The 27,059-nt window shown below is 30.2% G+C and overlaps 4 protein-coding genes across 16 annotated transcripts in view; 1 reads left to right on the top strand and 3 right to left on the bottom strand.

Moving 5' to 3' along the window:
• Nucleotides 1–6: 6 nt before the first annotated feature.
• On the bottom strand, nt 7–9,161 carry LOC132915456 (uncharacterized). Its single transcript, XM_060975265.1, has 19 exons — nt 8,824–9,161; nt 8,193–8,501; nt 7,935–8,062; nt 7,602–7,763; nt 7,169–7,383; nt 6,887–7,101; nt 6,342–6,610; nt 5,903–6,112; nt 5,604–5,724; nt 4,128–4,271; nt 3,708–3,890; nt 3,320–3,628; nt 2,870–2,997; nt 2,645–2,806; nt 2,189–2,400; nt 1,896–2,110; nt 1,398–1,669; nt 829–1,035; nt 7–763 (listed from the first exon to the last, which is right to left on the bottom strand). The coding sequence occupies exons 1-19, from the start codon at nt 8,968–8,970 to the stop codon at nt 670–672; spliced, it is 3,702 nt and encodes a 1,233-aa protein (XP_060831248.1). The 5' UTR covers nt 8,971–9,161; the 3' UTR covers nt 7–669.
• A 305-nt stretch (nt 9,162–9,466) lies between these two features.
• Nucleotides 9,467–14,956, bottom strand: LOC132908349 (endothelial lipase-like). Of its 3 annotated transcripts, XM_060962295.1 has the most exons (7): nt 14,749–14,952; nt 14,391–14,493; nt 12,752–12,900; nt 11,407–11,652; nt 10,575–10,781; nt 10,314–10,470; nt 9,467–9,844 (listed from the first exon to the last, which is right to left on the bottom strand). In XM_060962295.1, exons 1-7 carry the CDS (start codon nt 14,792–14,794, stop codon nt 9,787–9,789), a joined length of 966 nt encoding a protein of 321 aa, XP_060818278.1. In that variant the 5' UTR covers nt 14,795–14,952; the 3' UTR covers nt 9,467–9,786. The 3 variants fall into 3 exon arrangements, with proteins under 3 accessions (XP_060818278.1, XP_060818283.1, XP_060818294.1); XM_060962300.1 differs by lacking the exons at nt 14,391–14,493; nt 14,749–14,952 and adding an exon at nt 13,078–13,185; XM_060962311.1 differs by lacking the exon at nt 9,467–9,844 and having other exon boundaries at nt 10,328–10,498; nt 14,749–14,956.
• A 2,242-nt stretch (nt 14,957–17,198) lies between these two features.
• LOC132908338 (cyclin-dependent kinase 7) lies at nt 17,199–19,013 on the top strand. Its single transcript, XM_060962285.1, has 5 exons — nt 17,199–17,357; nt 17,421–17,480; nt 17,563–17,671; nt 17,748–18,193; nt 18,270–19,013. Exons 1-5 carry the CDS (start codon nt 17,304–17,306, stop codon nt 18,615–18,617), a joined length of 1,017 nt encoding a protein of 338 aa, XP_060818268.1. The 5' UTR covers nt 17,199–17,303; the 3' UTR covers nt 18,618–19,013.
• Nucleotides 19,000–27,059, bottom strand: part of LOC132908260 (phospholipid-transporting ATPase ID) — a 75,498-nt gene continuing 67,438 nt past the window's right edge. For 9 of the 11 annotated variants that reach the window (XM_060962114.1, XM_060962123.1, XM_060962185.1 and 6 more), the window contains 5 exons: nt 26,200–26,351; nt 25,746–26,098; nt 25,278–25,503; nt 24,957–25,192; nt 19,000–24,878 (listed from right to left, as the gene is read on the bottom strand). In XM_060962114.1, the coding sequence (XP_060818097.1) occupies nt 24,462–24,878; nt 24,957–25,192; nt 25,278–25,503; nt 25,746–26,098; nt 26,200–26,351 (1,384 nt within the window). In that variant the 3' untranslated portion in view covers nt 19,000–24,461. The remainder of the gene's footprint in view (nt 24,879–24,956; nt 25,193–25,277; nt 25,504–25,745; nt 26,099–26,199; nt 26,352–27,059) is intronic. The other 2 variants (XM_060962158.1, XM_060962140.1) reach the window with 1 other exon arrangement.

The raw sequence follows: 27,059 nt of genomic DNA on the forward strand, positions 1-27,059 counted from the left end.
ATAATATTTAAAACGACACGTTTGAAATATCTTTTATTTAATGTTTGCTCTTTTAAAAATACTATTTTATTTTAGAAAATTGAGAAACTTACTTTACAAAATGAAAACTACCTACTTTCGATCTCTCCGCAGGAAAATCCAGCCACTCTACCAACATTCTTAAAAACGAAATAATCACGAATCATATCCATTTTGCTCGCGTACAGTGCAACGATTAACTGTAAATAAAAGAAATTGTAAAAGTGCATGACACTACTGTTGTTAGCCTTTATTCACGATTGCAACTCGAACGACTACAAGTAGAGTATTCGTGCTACAGTCCCTGGCAGTTCTTCCTTTCCGTTCTTTTATTTTTCATGAGAAAACATGTCAGGTTTGATGTGATGGCTCTTTAGAAAACGAAACCGCTCGTGATTCTGAACTGTTTTATAGCATAGTAGTCTATTAATATCCGATAATGACTATATCATATCAATAGTCAATCGACTAATTTTACTTATATTTCAAAATTTACAATTTTTATTTCAGAAAGAATGTTGATCCCTTGCAAACAAATATATACATTATATAACTAACTCTTTTATTTCATTTTTTAATTTTATAAGTTAATTGAAATAGCTTACTAATCGAAATTCTACTTTATTATCGAGTGGGAAAACAGTACGAATATTATGGATTTATATCTAACAAGTTACGTCTGCTGTTGCCACTGCTGAAACTTCCCTTCGTTTCGCTCCTCTTTCGTGCACTTTTCTCGGTACTCCTATGAAGTATAAAATAAATTTTTATTTCCATACTTACGAACGTGCACAAAGTGAAATCACTCACTTCATCGTACGATTGTAAATAATATTTTCCACGATGCAAATGATTCCAGCTACGAGCATTCCGAATGCCAATAAAATCAAAGCTGGAGCAGTTTCGTAGATGGTGATACTCCTTGTGGACAAAGTGTCGGGTTGACACTGTGGCTTCCTCGACGACCAATGCTTGATTTGCCGATTACGAAGGCCAGTATTAAACATCTTTGTCAACCTTAAGGAAAGATAAGTAAGTTAATTTTAAAACATTAAGTAAAGATAGTCATTAATAGTCGATGGATGTCTATGGAAATTTATATTTTTATGAAGACACCTCTTTAGTTGTCAAAACATTTAGTAGAAATGAAAGTCATGCAGAGATTCAAATGTATTTTTGTATTTGTGCAACTAACAGTTTAGCAACATTGACGTATTTCCATAATTAAATTACATTAGAATATAAAGAATATGTTTTATACGTTAAAACCAAAATGGGTAAAATGAAATAAATTGAGTACTTCATAAATATATGAAAATTCACACATACACACATAATCTAATTATTAAATGAAAGAAATATATGCTATGATTATTCACCCTATTTTTGCTATCTCAATGAACTGTCCATTGTGACTGGCGTACATTCCCATCACCGATTGCTTGAACAAATGAATCTCTGTCAATTCGCAGATTTTATTTGAATCGAACATTCTTTCGACGTAAGGGTAAGCTGTATTAGGATCCGTATGATACGCTAAAATTCCTTGACCGACTTGTCTGATACCCTCTTCTATTGGGAGATATCGTTTTGATTCTGGCAGGGGATCCCAGCGTTTCTTGCGAAAATAATCCGATTCCCAGTTCAGTTTCTGTTGATAATATCACTAATATCATAATATTGATTTCATTTGCCTTAAACAATGTTTCCTATCACTTTAAAGGATTCTTTAAAGGATTATATAGAGCTTTAAAACTGGAAAACTTTGTCAGATTTAATTCGAAGTCTCAAAGTTAATTCTAAGTCCCTTAATTCCAAGTCTCGAAGTCTCTTTCTGACAAATTAATTTTTTATTTAAACGTAGTAATTAAACTTACGTATAAAAAGTAGTTTAGATATGGTACAGCTTCCGCAGCAATTTTCAGATTACTATCAGCAAGAACAGTTACGGAATCTTCCATCATATCGAGGGGTTCGCTCAATCGAGCCGAGACAATACTGGCAGAGTAATAATTGTACATTATCCAGCTATGTATAATTATTTGAAATAACGCTATACGGCTTGGTAAACGTTTGGGTAAAAAATTTGCACCTGTCGAAATTTCAAATAAATTTTGACCTTTGCAGGTATTTAATAATTTAACTTCTGATTGATATCTTTCATATGCACCTTGTTGAGACACGATTCCTATCGACAGCACCACCGCTCCTGAATATTTTTCTCTCTTGCCAATATCTTCGCGATTCATTATCATCTTCATAACGAATATGGAAAATAATCCGAAAATAGCAAACACGTACCACGTTTGCCGTGTGAAGGGCTTCAAAAAGATTTCTAACTTGATCTTATTCGTTGAAGTCGATAGCAGCATGAAGCAGGGTCTAACCAGAGACAATTCTTTTATTAGGTATCATTGAATATTTCTCGAGTTGTAGACATTAAACGGAGAGGGACTAAGCAAGTTTTTGAGGATAATTTAAGCTACAAGATTTTCATAATTTATATATCGCTATCGACGATACATTTACTATACTATTTACTATATCTAATGCAATTAACAATAAATATACATATTTGGTATAATTTATTTATTGCCTTTAGTTAATATATCGGGAATTGTCTCACCTAATTGGCCATGCTGCGCCGATTAGAGTAGCGTAATCCAATCGTTCAGACACCATAATTCTTGGATTACTAGCGAAATCGATGTAATTCGACCGTAAGAATTCGAAAATCAAACCATGCACGCTATGTCTGTCCCAATAAATTATTTCCGAGGCATGAACGCTGAGAAAAGAAGAAAAGGTAAAATTCGCTGCGTCAACGAACGATTAGTATCGAATATAATACCTGAAATTAAAAAGATCTCCTGTATGTAAAATCATAGCGTGTACGAATTTATGCATACTATCCAACGATCTCGTATTTATGTCTTGCATGTAATCCTCGAGACGCATATTCTTTGGTCTGTATTGAATCTACGCATAACATAATTATTATTATTATTATTAACGAGATAACACATAATTATTGATTTCAACTAACATTAATTAACGTTTGATAAACTGTTAATGTCTCTCCCTTATACAGCCCTTCTCCGCTCAATATTAATAACTAAGCGATAAATGTATTTGTTCTTAATTAATTAAAAATTTTAGTGCATTGTATTTTTTTTAAAAAACCGTCCGAAAAATGTGTTTACAGTTGATAAAGAACATTCGTAAATTAAGCAATTTTGGAATTGAGAAAGAAATCCAGGAGAAAATCTAAAAGTCTACAGGAATCGATAGATGGACTCACCACACCAGATATTTTTAATCTCATGCCGTGCATGTTGGCCCTTCTATTAATTAATGGTTGCGTTAAGAAAACCTTCAATCCAGACTCACGATGCCAGGTACCAAGCTCAGTAACGTTCAACGCACCACCACGATATTTGCAGTGATTAAAAACATCGTACAGATCATAGCCATTTTTGTTCGTTATAGCAAGAACAACATCCGTTACTATGTTATAAGCGGTATCGTTCAAGAAAGGAATACTGTTATTGTAATCCGAGCCCAACACTAACCAGTTGTAAGAATAATCGTACATTCGATATTTTGAGCTCTGAATTGAAATAAAAATCAATTGATATTCATTGTCAAACGATTATCGTTGTAATGGTGAAAAACGAAGTTTCTCTTACTTCAGCGAAAATTCGTACGGCGGTCTCATTGCGACAACGCAAATCGATTACGACACCTACTGTCCAAGTTTCGCTTCTCATAAACCTACGGAAGTCGATTTTCACGCTAGGTTCTCTTATTATCGTAAATATGCCAGTGGTGCTTAGCGTTTTCAGAAGATTGAAGTCACCTATATATAGAAACTGTTATATGAATTTACCTAGATAGTACATTTCTTCGAAAAATCATTTTCTCCAAAGAGAGAATTTTCACATTTACATTACGTTGTATTAGAAAATAATTCCTTTTATACAATTCGTCAATGTACGAATTACCGTTTATAAGCTTCTAAGAAAACCGAGAGTGATAATACTAATTTATTTCATATATATTTATCAGTTCAGTATTTTAGATGTTTTACGTCACCTATATATAGAAACTGTTTTATGAATTTGCCTAGATACTACATTTCTTCGAACAATCATTTTCTCCAAAGAGAGAATTTTCACATTTACATTACGTTGTATTAGAAAATAATTCCTTTTATACAATTCGTCAATGTACGAATTACCGTTTATAAGCTTCTAAGAAAACCGAGAGTGATAATACTAATTTATTTCATATATATTTGTCCATTCAGTATTTTAGATGTTTTACGTCACCTATATATAGAAACTGTTATATGAATTTGCCTAAATAGTACATTTCTTCGAACAATCATTTTCTTCACAGAGAGAATTTTCACATTTACATTACGTTGTATTAGAAAATAATTCCTTTTATATAAGTCGTCAATATACGAATTACCGTTTATAAGCTTCTAAGAAAACCGAGAGTGATAATACTAATTTATATTATATATATTTATCAGTTCAGTATTTTAGATGTTTTACGACACTTTAATACTAAATACATTAGGTATATCATATTTCCAAATGATCAACGAAAGAGTTGCTTACCTACAATATCGCCACAAGAAAATCCTACGACATTTCGTACTTTTTTATACACAAAATAATCTCGGATGAAGACATGATCTTGCGCACTCGAAATTAAAATAAATTGCAATAAAACGAACAAGAAGGTATACATTATATTATTCTTTTCTCGAACTAAAAATTCTGTTCGAATATTAACACTGATCAAATCGAATCGTTCGACATCGTCTGCCTTTCTATTATTCTCGTTATTTTATGATATTACTTTTGCATGACGTTATAATGATGATAATAATATTAATAATAATAATGCAGGACGTATGATTTGGGATTCCGGTGAAAGACAAGCTTGTCGAACGATTTTGTGTAATTTGGCAAATTGCTCGAGTCACGAATAGGAATGCATACAGCTCGATTAATCAATCATTCATTCGAACGTCCATTCGCAACGCGACAGTTCCACTGGAAACAAGCTAAGTCTCGCTATTGATCGAATTCCCGGTTACAGATCGACCGCGTTATTATTTGCGTTATTATTATTCATCTGTGTTGCAGTGTTTTATTAATTTCCTGTCAAAGGCTGCCTAAAATATGAATTTCACGATAAGCTAGATATTAATGGTATCGTATTGGAAGAGAACAGGAAAGGCAGCGGATTTAAAAATTAATTACGCGATTGAAGATAATAGCAAACAAGCTACCGGATTCCTGCCCAAAATTTGAAATCAATATCGATAATTAATTCAAGATCTGGTCATATTTAAATGTATATTTTGCTTTAATATTTTGAGGAAACTACGCGTGGTTAAGGTTTTATATGTTTGAGAAAATCTAATAATTAAATATGATAAAATACTATATATGTAAAATATTGTTATCTACAATAATTGGTAGAGAATCTTTCATAGTTGTTATAGCGATTAATCAGCAAACTCGCGCTTATGGCAATTATATCGCGGCAATGGGTAAACTTTAGGGATTTTGAAAAGGGCTCCATTTACTAAAAAAGTTCCTCAGAGACTGATTCACGTTTTGTAAATATAGCACAGGCGAAGTCCAGTTGATCAAGCGTTTCTTTTCCATCATGAAACTTGGAGGTCTAAAAAAAATTATTTTAAATAATTTTTATACTATCCTACTTTATAGGTAGAATAATACTAACTAATTAATTAATGTTACTAATTGTAAAAAAATTGAGAACTTTTCGGGCGAGCAAAATATAATATGTATATAGCACAGATTTCGTATATTTCTCTTAAATTAAATTTGTAATTTACCGTGCTGGCAAAAGACAGAAGACGATATTCTCAACGATGCAAATGAGAATCGATAGAACCAGTGAGATACACAAGAACATGAAAATTGGTGCAGCTTCGTGAATCGATAGAGGTTCAGCGATAAGTAGGTTGATCGGGCAAAATGGTTTTCTAGCCGCCCATCGCTTCAATTCGCGTTTCTGAATGCCAACGTTTTGAATTTTAATCAAGCTAAAAAAAGTAACATACGTATCTTCAAAAGATGTTTCATTCGATCTTCGTTCGAGTTTTAAATTTGTTACAGAAATTATGCATAAAACGTAATTTCAATTAATTTCTAAATACTCTGGTCTTCTCGACTTTCTAATTAATTTCATGTTCTTTCGATTGATGTTTTCAAATTGTTTCGAAATACCTGCAATAGGTCGATCTACATTTACATGTATATTGATTTTCGTACCCTACTTTCATCAGTTCGGTAAAAGGGCTGTGATGCCTCGCATAAAATGCGAGGACAGCACGCAACAGATGAACCTCCGTAAGTTCGCAGATACTTCGGCGAGTGAACGACTGTTCGATGTACGGATAAGCCGAATCGATCATCGTGTGATAGGCTAAATGACCCTCCGCCACGCGATTAAGTCCTTCCTCTAGTGATAAATATCTATCCGACTCTGGTATTTTCGACCACCGACTGTCGTAAAAATATCTTACTTCTTTGTCTGGCACCTATTGCATAAAAATTGTAAAACTGAAGAAAATTTTTTAAATGCGAAGTCTTTTTCAGTAAAAATGTGTTCTATTATATGTATACATTATTTGTAGTATTAATTGTATGGAGAGTTACATTTTATTCATAATTAAAATTATGTTCATGAAAATGTCTCTCAAACTGATTTAACAGCATCTCTATTTATTTAGAAATTATTAAAAGATTATCTTATTTATTTTATTTTATTTCGAAATATTTTGTTTTTAAATATGTAGCTGCATAAAAGGTATTACCCGAAGAAAGGAACGAATATACGACGTAGGCTGCACCGCAAGTTTCATATTGCTATTTGCCAAACTAATCAAAGAATCGTTCATCTTCTCGCCTCTGTTTTTCAAACGATTCGATACGACACTCGCCGAATAATAATTCAAAATTAATAAACCGACGAACAAGATTTGTAGGAATGCTATACGACTTGCGCAACGTGTTGGAACGAACGCGGAACCTGAATGAAAAAATGTCGTGTCAAAGAAATTCAAAAATTTTGTTCGATTAATTCTTTCATGATATACCTTGTTGGGACAAAGCTCCTATTGTGAGCAAAACAGAAAGGCCATAAATCTCTGTAGGAGTTTGCACGCCTTCTAATCTTAGTAAGATAACTAGAATTGTCGTCACGATTCCTATCATGGCCAATATCACATACCATACTTTCACTGACAAGGGTTTCAGAAATTGTCCTGGTTTAATTTTCGTCGATGAAATTGTGCGAAACATAAAACATGACCTACAACAATGATGTATAATTAATCCGAATTTAGAAGAGAGGATTAGAATAGTGAAATTACAAAAAAGAAAAGAAAAAAAGAAGAACAGGAATTCTTGTACCTTACACAATTATTCATGTTCATTGAAATACTATTTCTGACAATATTATGAATGCATATAAGATGCAAGACATAGCAAACGGTATGAAGAAGTATGAAGAAGCAAGTAGTAATATACCGTATTGGCCAAACCGGTCCGATTATGTCTCCATTATCTAATCTGCCGATCCTCATCGCCACTGGACTTGCCGAAAGATCTATGAGCTTCTCTTTGAAAGCCGCGAAAATAGGTCCGGAATTATCGAATCTTCTTTGCGCATTTATTTGCACAAGCTCCATACTGCAAAGTAGAGACCAACGAATGAATAAAAATTCTTTTGTTTAAAAAGAATCACAGATTAATATTTAGCGATTGTCTTTAAAGTGCATAGAACACATATTTAATACAGTTGAACGGAAACTGTGCTGCTAATAGAATTTATAAATTTATCGAATTTATTATAATTTTTACGTGAAATTGAAGATGTCAGACAAATGTTGTAACAATACGTAGAGAAATTTCGATCGCCCATATTTTGTCTTCATGCTATATTGTAGCATCATCTCGTGAAAAGTCATGTTTTCTGGTTTAAAACCGATCTGTAAATTTCTTGGTTTATAAATTACTTTAATGTCTATTCTATCTGTTGAAGTGTACCATATGTAACATTCTAATTTCATTAATTATAATAATCAGATAATGATCATAGAAAGAACTGGGACAACTTACAATGACCCCAACTTTGAGTTTCATCCCGTGCAAATTCGATCTTCTTTCGAATTTCGATTCATTTAAGGTAACGTTTAATCCAGTTTTATTGCTCCACGTTCCAAAGCGCGTTACATTCATCGACCCTCCTCGATCTTTGCAAGGATTATACACATCGTACAAAATATAGTCGTTCGCTGATGGCACAGTAATTATAACATCGGTAGAGGTAGTGAACGCGTCATCGTTTAGTATTTCCAATACATGGCTCAGGTTCGAACCCAAAATTAACCATTTGTGCATTTCATCGTACATAGAATATTTAGTTGCCTATGTGCAGTAGATATTATGCACTTTATTTTAATGTTTAATACTTGTGAGATTAGGACAAAAATAGAAAATGGTTCAATACATGTGAGATTAAGACTATAGTGGTACAGTAATTCCTTTCCTTAGAACAATTTAATGCAATTAAACCTTTGAATTCTTATGAATATGTAAATTATTTTTAGGTATAACAATTCTTAAATAACTAGGTATATTTAAAAAGAAAAGGAAAAGATAAGGAATAGATTTAGGACAGTAATATAATGATATTAATAATTCAGACATTTATGGAAGTAAGAGAAGATTCTGAATATAAATTACTTACTTCCACAAGGACTCTAGTGTGTCTCTTACGATCGCATCGAGAATCCAAGAAAACGCCCAACCAATTGTACTCCGCTCTCAAAACTTGTTTCACATCTAATCGCGATTCATCCGTAGAGTTCAATATTGAAATATACGTAGTGTACATATTGTTGAAGGTTTTTGCGAGTTTAAAATTATCTGTTTTTAACGAAATAAAGATAAGATCCTGTGTGTTTAATTAAAAAGAACCTGTATAGAAAACCTTTTGCTACGCACTTTCCACGTTGTCGCAAGAAAATCCAACGATTCTTTCCACTTTTCTGAACGCAAAGTAATCACGGATGAGATTATTTTCATTAGCGTACAAAGTAGCAATTAATTGCACTATTAGAAGCAACGAAAAATACACTCGATTCATCGTACAGAATTATCTTCCGAAGGAACGTTTTCAGTACAACATTTGGTCGGTCTTGCGCTGATATTGTTCATGAATATTCTATTATCTCGTTAATATTGTATTTCTGCATTTATTAATCACAACTACCTTGTATTATTAATACAACAGCTCCATATTTCTTCGTAAACCTTCATTTCATGATCCGTCTATTGTTTCTGAATATTGTAATAATATTTGCTATAATGTGAATGACAAAGTACACAAATTTCAAAGTAACCAATACAACGTTTATTTCTATTTCATTCTGCAAAAGTACGCGAACGAGAGAAAGTGTCATTAACACGTGTCATTTTAATTAATATAATTTGTACTTTTGTTGTACGACATGAAACGATACCGGTTCACCACCGATTTCGATCTCGTTCGTCCGATTAATTAAAAAAAAAAAAAGAAAAATGTAGAATTCGAATAAAATTGCGCACGCTGCATAAATAAAGTAACTTGTAAATGACTAGTACAGATCATTTTGATGCCGCAAATACAGGATCATCATCATGTAGAGTTGTTCCAAATGTCTATTCGCGCTCATTCTATTGCGAACGGAGGTACGTCGTTCGTTGTTAAGTAAAATTTTCCTCGCAACCTGAAACGATTAAAAACGAAATTAAGTTTGGTAATTGAATGCATAATAATGGAGGAGCTTATAAAAAAACGAATTATAATATATAATAAGAGTCTTATCGAATTTTTTAACTTTTCAAATATGGTAAAATCAGTGAAAATAATCTATTCCCTGACTTGTCATTAAGTAAAAATCAAACATTCCAATTCAATTTTATCAAAGTAATCTTTATCGACATTCCACAACTTTATGATTTACTTAAATATAGTTTCTTTGTGATATAATTACAAACACATTTATGACGATTGTGTAATATGATAAATATTTCGTTAAAAAGAATAGAAATGAAACAAACATATTGAACAGAAATTAAAGATGTTAGAATATTCTTCCATTTTTTTAGAAAAAGACAAACATAAACGAGGACCGTTTTTATTATAAGCTCTTCGATTTTTATATGACACAAAATCAACAAAATTAAATATCTTACGACGTGGACGCGTATTCCCCCATCAGAACAATCGGATTGTAATCGCAACGTCCTTCTATATATTTCTCCCAATTTTCACAGGTTCTTGCTTTAAAACCAGCTGTACTGCCTATGCTCTCTGTCATGTACTGATGAGCTCGCGAATGGCTACAGTAAGCTGACAAACGTTCGACGATTGTTAAATTCTAATTAAAGTTTGTCAGATATACTATTTCATAAATAATTTTGTTGGAAGCTTAATGAAATAAAAAAGATGTTTACTTGTAGTTGGTAGAAACGAGCAACCAGGTTGTGGAAACTTCCCATTGTTGGGATAAAAATCAGCGTGGCCAAGTGGAGCCAAAAATCCAAAGGCAGGTCCGCTCGTATGAATTACGTCCACGAATTGGGCATCGGTTGGATCTAATCTGTATTCTGGATCGACAATTCCGAAGACTGTTTCAAACAACGGACTAGCTGGATCTAGGCCTTCGAATCATACCACATCATATTAAAAATAAAAAAAGATAATATAAATGTGTGATAAATTTAATCCTTTACAACTGTGAAATTTTGTTTGTTTGTAAAAAAAAGAAAAATTATGATTGGTTTCATTTTCTTGTTTCGATTTCAAGGATATAAAATAATAACTATTGTAAATAAATTATTTAATATAAACATAATGATATAGTAATAAAATACAATAGTACAATAATAAAGAAGCAAAATGTAATTTAAAAAATATAAATTCGTGGATATGTAACATTTAAATTAAATGACGCTATAGAGCAGTGTTGTCTAATTTTTTCAAGTCATCAGCAACCTTTCGCTATACAAAAAATATTTTCAATAAAATATGGCAATTTATTTTTATTGTATATGACAATGCAGCTATATTAAAATAAATATACATGTTAAAAATATGTATGTTAATATGGAAACATGTATGTTAAAAATCTTCAACTATAAAATACCTTCAATTATACTTCAACTATAAAAAAAACCGTGGCGATTCCTTAGAAAATATTTGACGGCTTTCTTAAATTTAATTTGGAAGTTATAGAGGGTTAACAAACTCTAGACTAGCAATGAATATATCCTAATCGAAATATACCTGTTATTCTGCCAATACGTCCATCCAAGTAGGCTCCAGCGTATCCTGCCACGTGTGAACCCAAGCTATGACCACTGATGTGAACATCCTTGTACTCAAGATTCGACTCGCGATTCAAAAATTCTAAAAAATCTCCGAGGAACTCGCCCACTTTCCGTGTGTTGTTTGCCGCTACTGGATAAACGTCGGCCGCCAAAACTCCCCATCCGACTACTATCACATTTACATCTTCATGAAGTAGATACGCTGTAATCATTCACGCATAATCGTATATAACTTTGTTCGACTAGAGTCAATGAAATTAGAGATGATATATTAAAAATCGTCAAAACGTTGAAACCGTGACATTGGATCAAGTCTGACGCAAGTTCAATGTCAAGAAGCGTGCAACTACATATAGGGTGTTGCAAAAAAAGAGTCTAAGACTCTGTGAATTGATAGCATTTACTTAAAGGAGTAAAAAATATTTCACAAGGTTTTAAACCCTTTTAAAACCTTAATAAAATATATTTTCAATGAATAAATAATCCATATATATAGAATTTAATCCAAATAAAAATGTGTTATCTAGGATTACTATAACAAATGTTTTAAATGAAACAAATATTAACAATCGTTACAGAATTGTAAGTGTTATGCAAATATAATTCACGTGAAAGTCAAAGTACCTATTAAGCAGTTAATTGTTAACGTGTTTGTGATCCTTTCAGGAGTATGATTATTTTATGTTATGATTTCTTTTGTTTCGATGGTTGGGATAATGATGGATTATAATGATGGTATAAAATTATTTTGTGAAGTAACGCAGAAGAAATTTACGCGTATCTGGAATAATTGAAAGATACAAAATTGTTTTGCGACAATTTCTGGCTACAAAATATACCGTGCAAGGACAAAGAAGGCAAAAAGATAATACACATTTGTTAAGGAGGTTTTGAAAAAGTTCTAAATCGAAATTTCTCACAGTTACGTCAGGAACTTAACGCGAGAGAGTAAAAACTTGTTAAGTGATCAATTAACTTGTTATCGTGCTGACCCTTGAACCTGACGACGTCGATTCCGTGTTTACCGAAACGGATTGACCCTGATTGTAACTAAATTTCACTGCCTCGGCACCATCGACATTTCTAGAAATTCCTTAGCACTCGTTTTTCCTTTTTCCTCTTTCATTCTCGTTTTCTCGGCCTCTACTTCGCTTCGTTTTAAAGCGACGCTAACTTTATTACGAATACAAAGTTTCATTAAATCGAAATTATAATTCGTACCACGAGTAGGTATGATTCGATATTATGAGACAAAAAATTGCCTGTCTGCTAATTATCGAGAAAGGCTCGTGTTTACGTACCATCTATCAAACCTCGTACCCAGGCTTCGTTTCCGGTGTCACTAAATCCGTGAATAATGAATTTCGTTGGTCGACTTTCATTGAAGTGAGATGCGTAAAGAACCTCGGTGTTGTTTAGAAACAGCTGCTCCTCGCCAAACGGATTTTCTCTTTGCAAAAGGAAAGCTCTTTTATTATTTTAGAATTAAATTATTTTAAAATTACATTCTACACATTATTATTCTATTTATTATTATTATTCTACAAATTATCCTACAAAAATTGAAACCGCTAATAATACCAAATATTTCTGACTTAATGCTCTTTCATTAATAATTTCTCCTAACCTATTCATATTACATAAATCCACTGATGTTATATGTTTTTTGAAATTCTTTTACATCTTTTTCGGATATTCTTCCTCGTCTGTAACGAAATCTTTGTGATTCTTGTTCTACCATAACGTACATAAAATGATTTAATCTATCAGTAAGCAAAAAACGCATTAGTATTTCCTAAAAAAGTTATTATAATTTCACATGAAATTTAATCATAGTCTATCTCAGATTCATAGTGTCAAAATACCTTTCTTATGTTGATTTGCGATTTTTGTTTCAATAAAAATAAAACGCTTTGTTTGTCATGGAGTTAATGATTCGAGTGGTTTTTATGAAACGATCTCCGAGAATCGGAACGAGGAATTCTCGAGGCGCCGCCATCGTGAGTGGCGCCTCAATTTTCCTTCCCGGTTTTAGATCGAGTCGATCAACAAGAAAAGGCAAAGCAGTGCAAAAAGAATAAGAAAAGGAGGCGCGTCCACGATATTCACGCATCGATGATAGTCAGTGGAGCGTCAGCGCTGAGAATAGAATTTGCCAGCTTGCTGATTGCATGTATCGTTAAAAAATTGATGCATCGTTTACGAACGGCAAACGATAAAGCTCGCCTCTGCACGGACGAAAAATTCGCAGCACGAACCGCGCGTTGCCAAGGAGAAGCGCGGATTTTCTTTAACGTATCACATTCGCTCTTGCTTCATCTCTTTTCTTTTCCAAAATATCTTAAAATTAAATCTCGAACTTTATGCAGAAGTTGCATATTATGAGACATCATTAGTCTTTAACCATTTCGCTATGGAGAACGTATACGTCCTTAAATATCGAACAATCATATATTAAAAACGTACAAATATTTATAATGTACAATCATTTTTATTTCCATTTATATGTGTTAAACCACAATTAATTATTTTAAGTACCTGCAGTGCCTAGTTAGGATTTGTAAAAACTCTCTTCATACTGTATGTCAAGAAAAGTTTCAGTTCTGAGGAAACTATAGCGAAAAATTTAATATGTATTATGTTTAACGAAAGAATGAGAAAATGTCAAAAAAGAAAAAATCGTTGTAATAGGTTTGTTCGAGACAGTAGAGAGATATTATATAAGAACTAATAAAATAAATAAAATAGGAGAAATAAAGCATATTAACATTGTATATGACATAACAAGCATTAAAGAATATTAACACTGAACAAACTTCTTTTCTTTTGACGGTTAGGAGTTATACCCTCGTGGATAATTATGTCCGCCGAGCTAACTTCAGTCATAACATTTAAACTTCCTTTAAATCATCAAACAAAATCACTATATGTTCTATATACCTGGTGTACAGATTGAACATAGCGGGATCACGGGTGGTCTTGAACATCGACTTGATGACCGATTGCACATCGTTGAACAGTGTGTTTTGTGAATGCGCGAACGCTAGAACCACGAGGAAACAAGATTTGTTGAAATATAGAAGTACATTATTCAAACAGTCGCACACTCATCTTAACCTTAAAAAAGATCATAAACTAAAGTCGATTATCATAAAGGTTGAATAAAATTCGGTAAGGTCACAATGAAAATAAATTCCAAATAGATTGAAATGTAGATACGATAAGAAGAACGTTCGGTTCACTTTAGTAGTCGATCTTTAGTAGACGTTAACGGAAAGATCCACGTGACTTCGTTTACCTGACAGAACGACCACTAAAAGGACGAGAATTTTGACGGATGACATGTCTCTCCGCGCGATACCGCTCGCCGTTGCACTGGATTACTACTGTAGCCGGCTTAGCAGCGGGCTACCATTCATCCTACTCGCGATTTCTCGTCTTTGATGTTCGATAAGCCCGGCAGCTATATTCATTTGTTTAATTAATACGACAGTTGCTCGAATGTGGATAGTTTCGAAAGTTGCTCACCCCTACCTCTTATAAGTAGCCTTTCCAAACTCTTCTCAATTTCGTAATTCCTGCTACGACTTCGTTATTCGAGAAACGGTTTTTGCACTCTTTCGTGGGGAAAACGTACCGATTATCGCTTAGATACATGTGTGTGTATTTGATTATACGTGAAATATTGGTTAGACTGTATATGTCGTATTTCATCGTTTGAAACTGATATGAAAGTAGAAGAATACAAGGAAAAGTGTTTATTTTTTTGCTCTATGCAGAAACTTGACATGATTAAGTTCCATAATTATAATGTTTTGAAATTTTTGAAATGTCTTCACTTCTGAAACATATCATATACCAAATACACATACATTATGTGATGAATCATTACAAATTATTTAGTTTTAATGAAATCTTTGTTTGTTAGCTGTAGACCGGCTTGACCCAATTACAAGAAAGATTCCTATATTATTATTGTATCAGTATGATTGTCATTTGCACGAGTAATTAATGGAATTAAATTGAGGATATATCAATTATTGTAATTATTTATTATACTTGTTCATAGTATAATAAATAAAAAATGTATATAAAGTAACTAATGGAATTAAATTGAAGATATATCAATTATTGTAATTATTTATTATACTTATTCATAGTATAATAAATAATACATAAAAAATAAAAAATTTGCCAATAAAAAGTAAACATCTTCCATTTTTTCTCTTGTATAATTTTATATTTAATATGGATCACAAATCATGATTACATACTTTTTTCTGAATAAAATTTACATAAAAAACTAATTAGTCAAATGAATATATATTAATCAAATGAATATTGACTTATATATCATTTCATTGCAATAATCGAATAACATAATCCTATTTGTTAATTGGCAAGTAGCTATGTTAATGACGTCATATATATATATATATATATATATATATATATATATATATATTTAATATTTTGCTGTACATTTTTGCATATTTCAGTTTCTCATAAATGCATGAACGTCAACAGTCTGATTATGAACACATTCATTAATGAATGAACAAATGTTTTGGTTTATTTTCATGATGATTTCAACGCAGTTTCTATACTGTTATGTTTACTTCGTTTATTTCTTTCAAACTATTCATTTCGTAATTTGAATTCTGTCTCCACTAAAAAGTGCGATAATATTTTCGCAATAACATCTCTTATGTCTTGATGTTTAACATTTGGCAACGTGATATAGAACGAACACATTCATTAAATGTGTAAACTTAAAAGAAGATGTCCCACGAATGTCGTTAAATTTAGAAAGTTTAATTATGATAGCACTACTATCCCTGCTTTACTATCGTAAATGGTTATATCGTTCCTTTCCTCTATGTAACAGTCGAACGATCTTGCATGACAATTATTACATTTCTCCTTTATCAATGCTTTTTTTTTATCTCATATTATACCGACTATTAAAAAGTTTGATTACAATGCAGCGCCAATGGTAATACTAGTTTCTTAACAATAAGTATATTTACTACATATAAAATTTTAATATTTAACATTTTTAAATTTATTCTATACGATTTTTTAGTAATGATGTATCCTTGAAGAGTATCAAGGATAAAATTTTACTCCATAAGAATTTTGTTCTAATAGTAGCGTATTAATATCATTGCAACGTCATCTATAATTGCGAATAATATCTAATATTGGATAATAATATGAGATTGAGTTGCATTTGTGTGATTTTATTGAGTACTAAAGTAAAAGGTTATATTGGGGTGAAATTTCGCTTATCATAGCATTGACGTTATTTGATGATAACTTCTAAGTGTTAAATGTATGTTAGTGTCTCATTATATACAATTATTTGAATACATGGGAGGACAAAAAATATAAAAACATAAACGATATATAAACGATAATCACTAATAATAGATTATCTATTTCTTTTGGCATAAAACAAAAAAAATATTTTAAATTTTTAATATCCTGTTTCAAAATAATTCGTTATAAAAAGAAAGATCTTTTAAAGTATTATTTAATAATATAAAGAATAATTATCTCTATAATTAGAATATCCCAAAATTATATTACATATTTTAGTTAAATGCCAGGATATGTTCAAGCACGTGCAAATTGGCGAATGCAGCGACACGGTGACACGAGAACACAACACGAGGTTTTCAGCTACCTTTCATTTTGAAGCACATTAAATGGAGTATACCCATGAAGAACATTAAATGGAGTATACCCATGAGTGATACAAGATAGATTTATTAGATTTATTTATTAAAATATTTTTATATAAGTAATTCATTTTTGAAAGAAATAAAAGTATTATTATATTTAATAAATATGACAGAAAAATTGCGAAGATATGAGAAAATTGATTTCTTAGGAGAAGGACAGGTTAGTTGAAGATTATAAACTTCGTTATTAATGTCGTAAATATATTTATGAATTTTATTTCAGTTCGCTACTGTCTATAAAGCCAAAGATATCGAAACGTCCAAAATTGTTGCTGTGAAAAAGGTTTGTTATTTCACAATGATTTTATATGCTGATCAAGTGTTAATTCTTGAAGTATCAATAATGTCATTTATAACAATTTCAGATTAAAGTTGGAAGTCGCGCAGAGGCTAGGGATGGTATAAATAGAACTGCATTACGAGAAATTAAATTATTGCAAGAATTAAAACACGATAATGTGATAGGCTTATTAGGTATGTAAACGTATACATACGTTGCAAGAATTTATATTATGTAGTCAACATTCATATCATGTTATTGATATTTTAGATGTTTTTGGTCACAAGTCAAATGTCTCCTTGGTATTTGACTTTATGGATACAGATTTAGAGATTATAATAAAGGATAGTAATATAGTATTAACAGCTGCAAACATTAAAGCATATATGATCCAAACTTTACAAGGGTTAGATTATTTACATTATAATTGGATACTGCACAGAGATTTGAAACCAAATAATTTACTGGTTAACTCTGAAGGTGTTTTGAAAATTGGTGATTTTGGTTTGGCCAAATTTTTTGGTTCACCTAATCGAATAAATACCCATCAGGTAGTAACAAGATGGTATAGGTCACCTGAATTGTTGTACGGTGCAAGATTATATGGAACTGGAATTGATATGTGGGCAGTTGGTTGTATATTAGCAGAACTGTTATTACGTGTACCATTTTTACCTGGCGAATCTGACCTCGATCAACTTACTAGAATATTTCAGGTATATCTTCTTTATTGTAATATGAAAAAGTTCTTAATTGCAATTATTTTCATATATTTACATACATAATTTTCAGACATTAGGCACACCCACTGAAGAGACATGGCCAGGGATGACAGAATTACCAGATTTTATCCAATTCAAACCTTTTCCTGGTACACCACTAAAACATATATTTACTGCTGCTGGTGATGATCTCCTAGATTTAATTGCTAGTCTATTAAATGTAAATCCCTTGGAGAGATGTACATGTGACCAAGCTCTTCAAATGCCATACTTCAGCAACAAGCCTGCACCAACACCTGGACCTAGATTACCGCTTCCTACATCTGTAAAACGTCAGCCAGAGGAAAAACCTAGTTTAAAGAGAAAACTACTGGAATCGATGGATGGTGCTTCCCTTGCAAAAAGATTACAATTTTAACTATAAATTCAATTAGACTTAATTGTAAATTGTTATGAAAGCTATTCATTGTTATTGTTTCCTTACGAATTTTACAATGAATAATCAATACAATATGCAATAAAATGAAGCAAGGAGATACAGACTGATTCAATTTGTATAAATGCATAATATACAAATAAATTCACATGAGATATAATATTAAACATCTACAATGAATTACTGCAGTAATATGTGATATGCAATTTAATATATTTTTAAAAAATTATGTAAATAACTAAAATCAAATAAACATCTATTATTTTATACGTTATTAACATTATATATCCTCGAAATATGTGGCCTATATGTATACAAAATTAAAACAGGATGGGAATATTATAGGGTGAAATAATAATACATATTTGAAAAATACAACATTATGCTGCATTACTTTTTATTAACTTAAAAACTAGTAAGAAATGTTTGATACGTGAACAATTTTGTAACTTGCGAAATATTAAATTTCGATAGCATAAAGAGGTGAATCGTTGATAACAAATTATTAAAACTGTAATCGCATTTCGCAGCTTTCGCTGTAGCGAGATTAATTATTCATCTTTCGCAATAAGTACAAACATTACCAGATTCTCATTTACTCGCTCTTGTCTCTATTTGACGATGTTCCACTATTTCCTTTCTCAAGAAAAGTATAAAGTATAAATAATGTTCCTTTAATATATCCGCTTTGTGGACAAAAAGGACACATTTATCATTTTTACTAAATCTGATGATTTTGCATTGTCCATCTGTGATGAGCATGCAAGTAGTTTTTTACGAGTACCGCTCACGACTGATTGCATCTTCTCAATCAGCTTCTAATATCCGTGCATGATTTCAATATACATGTATCTATTACACACATACATAAATCTATTCAATACTGATGGGTAACAAAAAACATAATATTTTGTAAAGATACAAATTGTACATATCTTATATTAATGCACATATTAACATGAGTTGGCTACCTCTGAAATTGATGAAAAAGTGTTTCACATTAAAATCATGTTACAAGAATAAAATAAATTTCATATTTTAATATATTACATAAAGCTATAACAAAATTTCTTGTATTGTACACATAGTTACATTAAAAGCATAAATTAAGACGACGTGTGCATTTAAATACTGAAGCAACATTTAATATTTGTTTTACATATTTTGTTAGATTCTGATATAGAGGTGAAAAGCTGGGAATTCTATATAAATAAAACGTGATCATTTTAAGATGTGTTAGAGGATTACCACCTGTTAGCATACATCAGCGATATATTATACATAAATGATAAAATTAAACCCGGATTTTATAATTAAATTTAAACGTAACAGATTCTTTTGTAAACATCAAGAAGATTTACAAGTGCTTCAAATTAAATATTGATGTCTTCGAAGGGAAGTAATCTTTTAAAACATCTTAGAATATGCAAATAATAAATTCATTCTAACATATGGTACTGTGGTCCCTCTTATTCAGACTGAACTATAAGTAATAACTATGTAACACCTTTTGTAATGCATAACAAGCATAATAATTTTTTCTAAGAGTATATACCATTATTTGCCAAACTCAAAATAGTGGAAAAGCGTGGAAATTGTTATCATTATCATTTTCAATTTAGATCATAACATAAAAACGCAAGGATATTTTTGAAAGTAAATAAAAGAAGAAATAATATTAATACAATTTCATGGAAAAGAAACAAAACTTCTACAGAGATAGTTTTTAGATCTTAGATATTACTCATTTTTTACAACACAAATTTCTCCTCTTATGCGAGTTATTTACACATAAAAAATAATACACTTAACAATGAGATTTTGCTGTACATGATGTATATACTTAAAGCAATGTTTAAATTTACAAAATTGATATTATACAGAGTATAGTATAAAAACAGAAAACACTGTTTAACATGATTTACAAAAAGTAAATCGTCCTTGTATTAATACATTTGTCGAAAATACAAAATTAAAACTATCCCTTATTATTTGTGACGAACCGTTAACATGTAACTGAATATATGTTTGAGCGCAACAACTCTAAAGATTGCAGAAAAATGAATTTCAATTGATTGATCAATATTTTGTTCGATAAGTTGATTCATTTAAAGTCACCACCGCTTTCAATGTGTATAATAATGTGATAGACACATACATACTAATTTTCTATCCTGCGTGCATTTTGTAAGGAACATTGTATTCGATATCATTAGTTTCTTTTCATATGCCCTCCTGCATGGCCCTACACATATAACGTGCGTGTATAACTTTCTTCATTTCAGTAGGGCTTAAATTTTATATAGGATGCATTATTTCATACATAAAAGTAGAATATATTAGAAATAGTACATAGGACATAGTATCAAAACATCAAATGAAATAATAAAATTCTTTCGACTATTAAATAAATAGAAATAATATATATATATAATTAATTTAAACTAATAAACATCCAAAGGGAATAAAGATATTATTGATTATATGTAATATTTTTATATCTCTTTAATTACTGTTGTTAAATATATTATTGTCTTGTGTTAGCATCCCACGAACACGTACTTGAAAAACTGTAGTAAAAGATTATTTATCGGACATGAAATGTAATGAAGATTAAACAATTGTACATGATATAAATACAATTGCTTTCTTCTTTAAATTATACTATGTCCTAAGCAAATAGTTTTAAGCAGTAATCGATGCGCAGTCTATAGAGCACATGCAGCAGACAATTTGCTCTTGCATTTTGTTTCTAGACATTTGATTCAGTATTTAAAGTAACATATATAACAACTTATGCAACCAACAACATGTTATGACTACTTTATAATGCTTATTTTCCTTAATTTCTTACTTTTATACATTAAGTCAATGTATACCAGGATTTTTAAATAATATTAATATATATATATATATATTTTTAAGTTTAATAAATTTTCCAATACGTTAAATTAAAAGTAGACGAAAGTAATATATACATTTTATAGCAGCAGCATTTAAATGTATGTAGAACATAGTATATAAAATTTTCTTAATATAAAAATAATATATTTTTTTAAATCGCAATGTTATTTCATATTATTTAAAAATCGCAGTATTCACAGATTTTAGGACAAGGATGTTCTTTGCAAATGAAAATGAAATTATACCCATTTAGGGATTTAAAATAAGTAATACATACATTACAATATAACTGTCCGTAATAATAATATCACATCTCCAAATACTACTTAGCACAAAGTATTACAAAATAAATGTACATACATATAAATGAGTTTAGACAAAAAGTGTAGGCGGTGCATTTTCTAGGTAACTATGATCTTTCCTTGGGTATAAAGAAGAACATATTCATAATCTCCCTAACACAAACAGTTCACTGCGTTACTTAATAAGGTCATTTTTTTTTTTAATATTGTAGATAATTTCACAATTTTGCTTTATAAATATTTGTAAAATTATTTTTCAGTTCATTCATATTATTGAAAGTCTGACATTAATTATAAAAAAACGTAATCAATACCTCATATCATGATTGATACTTGTCGCTTTAAAAACACATAACTTTCAATTTCAAAGTAAACGGAAATATCGTTATAGTGAAGTATACTTGTTACATTTAAAATTACGTATTGAATTCTTGACATTAAGATATATCAATTCATTGAAACTTCTTACTTTCCCATTTTATGACATTCCTGCGTTACATATATATGTTATGTTTACTTCTAAAAGCAGAAGATAGAAACGCAGCAGTCTCTTGAATTAAACGTTTTCTTTCTCTCAATTAATAACTTTGGATCGGTACGTAATACGATACAAATGGAATTTATACAAAGACAGCAATTAAATAATTTGGTACTACTAACATATAATTCATAAAGAGAAGAATCTAGTTACACATATAACATACGCCGTCTTACATAAACGTAAATGAACAAAATACCATTGCAATGTGAAACACTCTGTGTAGCTTCTTGATTAGGCACAATGTTTGAAAGCAATAAATTCCTATTTATCTGTTTAAATAAAAAAATTCTTTGTGGAACACACTTTCCCAATACAGACTATATCTCCCTAGAATTCATATTAATATTAAAAGTAGAAATACATATTTCATTGCTACTACTGTTTTTTTACTTTATTATATCATATATATATATATATATGTATATATATATATATTCAGTAGTCAGTCCAAGGCAAACATTATCCGCGATAGTATAATATAATATAGCTACTATTTTTATATTTTTTTTAAATTGATCTACCTATATATTACTTTCTTTTAAAAAATGTATACTTAACATTTAATATAATATATATATAATATATATAATATATATCTATAATATATATATAAATAATATATATACTATATATATATAAATATATATATCTCTTTTTAAAATATTTACAGTCACTGTTATGATATAGTAATTTTAATTGTTTCTTGTGTATTCATATTTTATAAAGGCAATTATTATCATAACTATAATCCTTAACATATTACATGTATTGTGTAAACATGTTTTATGTTCATACTAGGACAGTATATAATACAAATAGGGATATTACATGACTTTGACACCTTTACACGTATGTACACAGGGAGTGTCATGATCATACAAATCATAATTTATCTTATTATTGCGTTGTATTTTGATGTTAATTTTTAAATAAAAAATATTTTGTTTATGTTTAGAAGAACATCTCCATTTTTACAAGAATTCTACATTCTTGTGATTACGTTAGATTTTGAAGTATATCTTTAAAAATATTTCAAATATAAGCGTGCTGGATGATGTTGATTTGTCATTATCATGACTTTGTTAAATTAACATTTCTATTCACAGTAACAAATTAGCAAATAACAATAAATTGATTAATTTCAATGAATGGCTAAACAATTAATATAGACAGCACAAGTAGATAATAGCAGTTCCTATCATACAATGGCTTTCAAGAAATTTGACTCATTTTTCTTTTTTCACATAATAAACAAAAAATGTATAATCATAAATCAACCTGTGCATTTTTCTTCATGTGTACTATTTGAGAATTTTTCAGAAGTCATTGTCAATGGCTCGAAGAATTCTTTGAATTTGAGATCCTTTTTATTCTAGACTCTTTATAACATAAACCTCATGTATCAGATTGAAGTAACTTATTTAAAATATAATTTTTACACGTACAAAAATGATCAGATTTATAAACTAGTTGCTATTTAATTTCATTTTGATTTAGGAAAAATCATTCTAAAGTTCTGCTGTAGAGGAACTATATACATATGTAAAAATATATAAGTAGTAAAACTAAGAAATATATATTTAAAAATTAAAGTATAAAATTTTTCTTGAGAGTCTAGAATAATTATTGATCATATAAAAAATGCATTGTATTAAAATAATCTTTAACTAACAATAGTTTCTGATGAAAAAAGAAATAGTATTTTTTAGTAGATGCTAGTATGTAAACTTTCTTATGCAAACAATTAATACTTTATTGTCATATGAAATTCGATTACTTAAATTTTTGAAGCATTGATACAAAAAGGTTGAATCTAATAAGCTAGCGGATATTTTTTAGTTATTGCAATGCATACAAGTACATATAATTTTTGTGTCTTACATGTAACAAGAACATAATGCAAATATAATAAAACATCATGATCTAATATAGTATTTAGAAAATTCGATTGGTGTTGAAATAAGAAATTAATTTGCAAACGAATGTTAATTTTTGTTTATATTAATGTTGCTACGGCTTCACAAATCATTCATCCGAAATTTAATAGATGGTAAAAAGACTTACAATATAATGTCCAAATTATAGATTAATAGTATCCAATGTGTGCGAATTTTTGGATGCATTGTCCTTTGGTGATGTAGTGGCAACACTGACTTGTTTGTTGGTATTGTTCGTAAATGGCATGGCGAACTTAAAATCTGCACCATTCGGTAATTTTCGCATAATTTTGCCAGATGTAATGAGTTTGCCAAAACCTTCTTGATGCGCGAAAGCGTATCCTGAACGAAGAGATCGTCGTGTTCGTCTTGTAGATGGTGTACGAAGTATATCTTGACTTTGGCGAGAGCGAAGTTGTGCCAATCTCTGCTTAAGTCTAACTCTGTCAGACAATGTTGGTCTTACATCTATGAAGAAGAATCTCCATGACAGTACAGGTATTACTAATATGATACACGAAATGACTGCCGTGAACCAAAATGTCGCTTCCGACATCGCCTAAAATTATGTACCCAAGCATTAATATATTATTATTAAAATATTTAATACAACAAATATTTAATACAAATAACATACCATTGTAAGACTGCCAACATAACTACCACCTATGACAAAGTTATAGAAATAATCTAAAATAAAATACCAAATGAGCGAGCCCCAAACCATAATATGATTAACAATTGTCCAATATGATGTATCAAGGGCTATTTGGACAGTCACGACTATGACTAATATAGTAGCTACAACACTTCCTAGTAACATATGATCAGAAAGTACATAGCCCTTTGGTGATACTCCATCCTTATACGTTCCTAAAGATACATTCAATCATAATCTTAATTGAAATGTTTTAATTTTAAAATATAGCAAAAGGATGCATACATTAATTACACTTACCATATGGAACTAAAAATAATACACAGCTAGCAAAAAATCCATGTATAGCACTCCAGCAAAATTCCTTTTTATTAAAAAGTAAATTTTGTAATCCTGGTGCATAAAGTTTTGGGTACATTAAACTATTTTTATCATTAACATCTTGATCAAATATACCGACTGCCATTACAGGTAATGACGTATAAAAGAGGTTGTAGACAGAAATATACATAGGATCAAATACAGTCTGCAAAGAAATAAACATTTGTAAGAATGTATCAAAAACTTATCCTTCAACCAAATTTCCATTTTATAAATGTTTGAAAATCAGAATAAATTAAAAATTCGTTCAATTTCCCAATACTCGACTTTGGAACTAGTTGCTCAACAAAGGAATTTTGCGAATCACATTCGCCTTAGTCTCATCATTTTAGAACTATAAAATACATAGTGGATATAGATGAGATTATAAATAAAATAAATTTATACCTGTGCGCTAAATCCACAGAAAAAGGCAAACCAGATGTGACATAATGTAAACGCAAAATTCTTATAAAAAAAATATCTAAGAAATTTGCTCATTCTATAGTATGACCATCTCCCATGAACGAGAAGTAATCTTTCCAAAAATCTAAACTGTCCTATGGAATAGTCGGATGCTAGTACAGCTTGTAATCCCTCTTGCCCACTGATGCCAACACCTATATGAGCTGTTTTTATCATTGAAACATCGTTTGCTCCATCACCAATTGCCAGAGTCACAGCATTTTTATTTTTCTTTATTAATTCGACTACCATTGCTTTTTGTAAAGGAGTTACGCGACAACATATCACAGCTTTACCTAAGAATTTAGAATGTACAATGTTATAATTATATATAATATAAATATAAACAATCTTTTGTAATAAATATACAAGAATTTTTCTAAATAAATACACATACATTGGCTTGATACATCGAGGAAAAGTTGTTCAAGTTGCGGATGTAATGCATGAACTAAGGAATGCCCATTAATAACCACCGCGAATCCTGTTGCTTGTTCCATTTCATGCTCATCTTGTTCGTCTCTGCTAGGATTGTATTCAGTATCGCTGCTATATATAAAAAATATAAAGTTTAAATGAAACAAGATGACTTTAGAATAAAATATGATTTACATTAACAGTGCTTTCTTAGAATCAAGTTTCGTTTTTTCCCGAAGTTACTAGACTTTTAAATTCAACCAATGGTAAAATATAATATACAATTACTTACTGAGAAAAAAAAGGAAGAAATTTAATTTGTTCCATTGAATATAAAAATGATGCGTATTAATCATAAACAATACACACAGTGCACTGTATCATGAACTACTGATATAATAACGTGACATAAGCAACATACTTTCGGTGTTGTTGTTGTTATTATTATCATTATTACTAAGATTAATTTTAAGCATACAGAAAGAGAAGGAGTGAGTTTCAAGCACATGATAATTATCATTATTCGTTTCGACTAATTAATGTTAATACATAATTATAGGATATTGAGAAGTACAAAACAAAAATTGAAGTATTTGAGAAAGAAAACTGATACCTAAGTCTACTATACTCAAATGTCTACATCATAAATAGAATGATTGACAAGCACGAGATAAATAGATTCTCAATATTTTTCTATAATAAAAAGAGAGTTTGAGAAAGAAAGTAATTGATAGTATACAGAACCTTAACATCTGTATATATATGAATATCTTAAAAATTTGCATGCAAATGTATATTTAACTGTATAATTGAAACTTAAATCAATTTAAATATAATAAA

The sequence above is a fragment of the Bombus pascuorum genome, chromosome 1 (assembly GCF_905332965.1).
Source record: "Bombus pascuorum chromosome 1, iyBomPasc1.1, whole genome shotgun sequence".
Lineage (NCBI taxonomy): Eukaryota > Metazoa > Arthropoda > Insecta > Hymenoptera > Apidae > Bombus > Bombus pascuorum.